The 6,174-nt window shown below is 41.0% G+C and overlaps 1 protein-coding gene across 1 annotated transcript; it reads left to right on the forward strand.

The window, feature by feature from the left end:
• The first annotated feature begins 247 nt into the window (after positions 1–247).
• vgll2a (vestigial-like family member 2a) lies at positions 248–4,755 on the forward strand. Its single transcript, XM_026341912.1, has 4 exons — positions 248–325; positions 1,667–1,913; positions 3,006–3,503; positions 4,703–4,755. The coding sequence occupies exons 1-4, from the start codon at positions 248–250 to the stop codon at positions 4,753–4,755; spliced, it is 876 nt and encodes a 291-aa protein (XP_026197697.1).
• Positions 4,756–6,174: the final 1,419 nt, after the last annotated feature.

A 6,174-nucleotide genomic window follows, 5' to 3' on the forward strand; every position in this document is an offset into this window, starting at 1 on the left:
GGTAGAGGTGGAGCTCAGCCTCTGATTGGTGGGAGCCAGGCGTCAGGCTGGGTGTGTAGGGGGGGCGTGAAGGGACGAGGGTGGAGGTTGGAGGGGGTTCCCGTCCGTGCGCCCCGCCGCAGTCCAGTGCGTAAAGAGCGCAGAGCGCAGCAGAGACGTCCTCCACGGTCAGGATTACAGCTTCCTCTCCGTCTCAACAGACCTCCCCTCTCAATGAAGCTTGGTTCTTCTTCGTGATTTCTTCGCCATGAGCTGCTTGGATGTGATGTACCAAGTGTTTGGTCCTCAGCCTTATTTCAGCTCCTACAGCCCCTATCACCACCAGGTAAGCAGGAACAGTTTTACGCAGTTATAGGACACTTCTGTCTACACTGGAGACATTTGAATGAACAGAAAACTTCAGTGTGTGGGTTGTAAAGTTTGTGGGACCGACCAGTAAAACTTAATTACATGCAAATATAGAAGATCAGGCCGCTGCAACTTTAGGAGCAGCTGTGGATAAAATGTTTACAAAGCTCACTTAAATTTAACACCTCTTAATAATATAAAAAATAAATAAAACACCGCAACACCTCCAGTTAATCATTAGTTAAGACTCCAAAAAACGCAAAGCATGGATTGTTTGTGCACTAATGACAGAGATTTACGTATTCTGTGCGTAAACCTTCGCATCCAAAGCGACTGTTCAGCTTTCTTCAGGGTGACTGGTTCATTTTGTTTCTTCTTATAGCGATAAAAAAAAATCTATTTTCCCCGGATTTAGTGTCAACAGGCTGTTTGTCTCATGTCTAATTTTAGTCAGTCAGAGAAGGGGAAATGTTTATTTTTACACCCTTCGTGTTTCAGCTTTATTCAAGTCAAAACCCCTGAAGTTCACTAAGTTAAGATTTGTGTTAAGGTTTTGTAGCTGATTTCTATGTATTCTGACTATTTTTAGTTCAACATCTATTTAATTCAATCAAATTTACAACTAAACCTAAAGTTTGTGATTTTAAATTGGAGTTATACAACATAATCTTTTCTCAGTAATTAAGACAGCAGTGGTGTGATGTGTGTGAGTGCAGCAGGTTCCTGAGGCCTCTGCTCTGAGACTTGTTAAAAGGCTTTTTTCACTCTCTTAAAACCTCTCAGTCAACATCCAGGCATATTTCACATAGTGCCAAAACTCACTGTGTCCCCCAAACATGAGTGTACTCTTCATAATAAAAAGGTAGAATATATATAATATAACTCTGTAGCACTTTATAGCTTATTAGCTTTTTATCATAAATGACTTAATTAATATACTTGCAATATATGATAGATTTTAAAAACTTAATTTATAAACAGTTTATAGTACAAAAGTGATTAAAACAAAAGCAGCTCCACACTGTGTGCAGAAAACCACAGTACGATATTTGAATATGTCTTTATTGCTGTTACATATAGTTCCTGATCATTTAATGACACTACGTCAGTGATTATTAGAATGAATGTGAGCAAATCGAATCGATCCAGTATTAAATGAAGCTCATGTTTATTGAGCTTTTCATTTTATCATGTGTGTAAAGTAACAAACAGAAGCAGTTTAGGTTCATTCACTCCCCACTAGAAACCTGCAGCACCCTGAAAAGTCTAAACAACTAATATTTATATGCAGTAAAAGCTTTTGTGTCCTCTTTCATAGAAACTGGCTTTGTATTCTAAAATGCAAGACCCCCAAGACAGCGGTAGCCGGCTCGGCCCCCCAGGTCCCCCGACGATCAAAGAGGAGGACAAGGAGCTGCCACCGGGAGCCGAGTACCTGAGCTCCCGCTGCGTCCTCTTCACCTACTTCCAGGGCGACATCAGCGCTGTGGTGGACGAACACTTCAGCCGAGCTCTCAGCCAGACGACTGCGTATCCTGGATCAAGCATCCACAAGACTGGAAGAGGTCTGTATGTTGGTGTGCTGTCGTCTGCATCCTGTCGTTATGTGTGTGGCTTGATATTGTGGAACTGAGACATAACATAATAGGTTAACTTTTACATTTCAGTAGCCTGTAATGGTTTCTTGTTTGTTTTTTTTGGAGCTTTTCATTGTCAGTTTTTGGTGTCAAGTGCATGTTGGAGCTGAAGCTGCTTATTTTCAGTGTCTTTGAACATTTTCATATCAGTAACGATGAAGGAAAGAAACACATTTGAAACGGCGTTTAGATCATTTGGAGAAACTATTAAGTCAAACTGCAAAATGTTCAAATATCAGAATTAGATCACATTAGAAGATCCATCATGTTAATATGTAGATAGAGAAGTACGTGCAAATAACACACACAACTTATTACTACAACTACAATTACTTTAATGTTCCTTATGTTATATGGTGTCAGAATTTTTTGGGTTATTTTGGTTAATTTTATTTGTCATTATTTGGAGTGCAGCATATTTTTTTAAAGCACAGTGAAAAAAGTATTTGTCAGGAATTTATCTGATTTTCATTTTCTTTTTGGCAACATAAAATTGTGAGAAGTGCTCCTTGTCATTTCCAAAATCCTCAAGGTGACATCTTTAAATTGATTTTTTTTTTTTTTTTAATTCGCAGCCCAAAACTCAAAGATACAAAATTTACAATGGAACGAGATACTGCAAATAGTCCAGGAAGCAGTTAAAAGCAAATATTTGGTGTTTGTGCTTGAAAGTGACAATGAGCTTATTGTCAAAATGTTGCAGCTAGTATGCAGAATATTTTTGTTCAATTTGATCCAATCAGCTTTTCTCAGTTGTACCAAAAAAGCAATGAATAAAACCTAAGGATGACATTAAAACTGCTTTAAAATAAAGTATTGTGGGTGGAATTAACGGCTGGAAATAAGAGAACCTTGAATGTCAGACTGCTGTTTCTAGAATGGACCTTCGGCCTCATGATTGCATCTTAAATTGTGCTCTAATGATGAGGCACTTTGGGTTAACTAGATAACGAGAGAGGCTGTAGAAAGTTCATTTTCTTTACCAAGATAAAGCAGCACTGCAGATTTCTGTCTTTGCAGACGGATCATTTCCCATGAGCCAGAGAAGTTTCCCTCCGTCTTTCTGGAACAGCTCCTACCAGCCATCGGTCTCCTCCACGCTGGGCGGCACTCTGTCCGCTCCCCACACAGAGCTCGCCTTCTCTGGGGATCCCTACTCCTCTGCCTCCCTGCACAGCCACCTCCACCAGCCTAGTCCAGATCCGTGGCACCCTTCCCACCACCACCATCATCACCACCATCACCCTTACTCGCTAGGCGGCGCTATAGGCAGTCAGAGCTCAGCATATCCACGTCCAGGGGTTCATGAGATGTACGGCACGGCGTTTGACCCGCGTTACGGTTCTCTGTTAGTGCCGTCAGTGAGGTCTCATCACCGTCTTACGTCTGGGAGCTCGGTACCAGGGCCCAGCGCCTCACCCTGTGACCTCGGCGGTAAGGGGGAGTCGGGGACAGGGTCGGCCTGGAGTGGTGCCTTCGCTGGAGCAGGAACAGAGATCGGACTCAACATGGACACAGGTATTGACAGTTTTTCAGGTGCAGTCGATTTTATAAAAAGAAAATCTCTAAAATCAAGTCCCAGTTTTTGATATGTGGCAGTTTTATTCACCTTGAAATAACAGTCTGTATTTATTTAGTTGTTTCTCATCGGGACTGGTCAATGCTGGCTACTGACGGTGATAAATTAAAACACATAGAAATGATCCTAGCTGCTAAGTCTTAGGAGCTGGAGCTGAATTTACTTCAGCTATCAGCTGAAAAACATTGTGATCAAGTAGGATGAAAATCATGAAAATGTTTGATTTCCTATGTTTACAAGGTCAACAAGGTACAAGTGTAACTAGAAATAGGGCTGTGTTATTTGAAAATGCAATTTCAGTGACAGATGTGATCATACAATTGGATTTGAATAGATGAAAAGCACCTGTGACAATGGTCAAAAGGATTGCAAATACCAAAATTAAAATCAAGTTAACATTTGTCACCAGCGGGGCTGTTAAATTGGTGGGTTTTGATGGATTTTCTTTGTTCCATGTTGTCACAGCGAAACTCTCTTGTTTGTGTTGACATTGAACTTGGCCACTACCTTAAAAAAGCACAGCCATTCGGAGAGCTAATTAATAAATGAGCTGCTGCCGCTGCGTTTCTTCTTCTTTCTGTAAGTTCCAGATGAAATAAAAACGCTTTTATTCATTTAGCGTGGCCACGTAACAGAAGTAACTTCAGTGTGAAAAGCAGAATTGAAGGGAGATTGATTTTCCTGCCTCAGCTCAACTTACCACAAGTGGTTTGAACCAACAAACTGTCTGTCAATCAGCACCTTAACGCCAGCTGTCAGCTTCCTTTTCTGTTGCCGTCTTGCTTTCATCCCTCCTCTGCCTCGGGCAGTTCCTGCTTTTATCAACAGGACATTTGCACCTCTTTTTTCTAATCTCCCTTCTTTCTCTGCCTTTTCCTTTCTTTTCACTCTTTCCCCTCAGGTCTGCAGACGCAGGATAAGAGCAAGGATTTGTATTGGTTTTAGAGACTGCTGAGGCTCTTCCTCCCCTTCTCTACTACTTCGGCTGTTGGCTCTTTCCTCTGCTACTGCTCTACTATTTTGCTCTGCTGCTGTTCTGGGATAACTGGCATAAAAAAGCAAAAACAAAACAACAACAACAACAACAAAAAAAACTGATGTCAGTTTTGTGCTGTAACGGCTTCTGGTCTACTTGCAGCCCTGTGTTATGGCGGACTGTGCAGCAGCAGCAGCGCAGCCCTGCTGAGCTGAGCTGAACGCCGACGGTGCAGATTCAAGGCAAGCGTGGAAACAAAAGTGGACTCGCAGAGAGAGGAGAGAATCTGATCTTGACGGATGTGAACAAAGAGAAGACTCTTTGTGCTTCTGCAACAGGCAGGGACAACATTCCTAAACTGGAAAAAGTCTGGGGACAGACGGACAGAGACACATGTGTGTGTCAAACTCCAAAGACACGCGCTTGAAGGACTTGGCAGGACTTGCCTCACTGGGACAACTGGGCTGCAAACACTGGGAGTGTGTTATGGCTGGAGGAAAGGCTGTGTTGGTGTTAAGGAGTTTGGCAGACGGCGAAGGCAGGAGGAGTCCAAATACTTTGGTTTACATGGAGTACTGGTTCAGTGACAACTGGAAACAAAACGTACACAGTACAAACTCGATGTAAGAGATTTAAATAACCACTTTGGTTTGGTTTTCAACTGATTATGAAAGAATTTCACTAATTTCACATAGTGTAACAGCTTCAGTAAACAGATCCAAATCGTATGTGTCCTATTTTTACACTTCATACTCATTGTAAGCAGTGTTTGACAACGCCGGGGCGAAACAACATTAAAGCTATAGTATGTGACTTGTGGCAGCCGTGCAAAGATGCTCACTTGTAAAGGTTCTTGAATGGGGCTTGTTCTTCTAATCAATCAGAAAGCGTCAGTTATTTCTACTTGATTATTAAGTTTAGTGGGTTCACGTTAGATTTTAACTTGATAACTACCTGAAGCACTGGGCTCAGCGTGGCCGAGTGTAGCAGAACGGAGAGAGCGACTAGTTAAGTTGCATATTGTAGCTTTAAGTGCATGCCACTAAGCCCTCTTTACTTTTAAGTGTACAATTTTACACTTTTGTCCGACAATATATTGCACAAAGGGAACAAAGAAGCTACTGACAGCTGTAAAATTAATACATGATGTGACACAGCTACAGGGGGACTGTGGAAAAACCTTTTGTTGAAAACAGTTAGTGCCATGTTTGTGGAAATTATGCTGCAATATCATAATTAATTTGAGGTCATATTACAATAATTTCTGTTGATGTATAACAGAAAAGTGCATTAATATGTTCTATACCAACTACTAGACTGTAACGTACTCTAGTAGTTGGTGTAGAGAACAGACTTCATACAGTCGTGTAGTAAGACGTAGAACACACTTTAACATTTTTTCATTACGGGACTAGTAGCTTGGCTGAAAACTTGATAAATTTAATTTCATTTAAAATAAAAAAACTTTCAACAGGATGGCATGTTGTAATAGTCACTGACATTATTACAGAAAAAAATTTGTTGATCAATACAAAACCTATCAGAAATTAAAATGATAGAAATTCAAAATAATTTTTGGAGTTTAAAGATGAATTTACGAATTTCTTCTTAAGTGTGAGCACATTGGGGGTTTG

Source organism: Anabas testudineus, chromosome 24, assembly GCF_900324465.2.
Source record: "Anabas testudineus chromosome 24, fAnaTes1.2, whole genome shotgun sequence".
Lineage (NCBI taxonomy): Eukaryota > Metazoa > Chordata > Actinopteri > Anabantiformes > Anabantidae > Anabas > Anabas testudineus.

Bases quoted from the DNA above. Each gene is read 5' to 3' on its own strand.
- vgll2a (XM_026341912.1), top strand. From the start codon at position 248: ATGAGCTGCTTGGATGTGATGTACCAAGTGTTTGGTCCTCAGCCTTAT. The intron at 326-1,666 runs GTAAGCAGGAAC...CCTCTTTCATAG, and splicing joins ACAGCCCCTATCACCACCAG to AAACTGGCTTTGTATTCTAA. The intron at 3,504-4,702 runs GTATTGACAGTT...GTCTACTTGCAG, and splicing joins CGGACTCAACATGGACACAG to CCCTGTGTTATGGCGGACTG.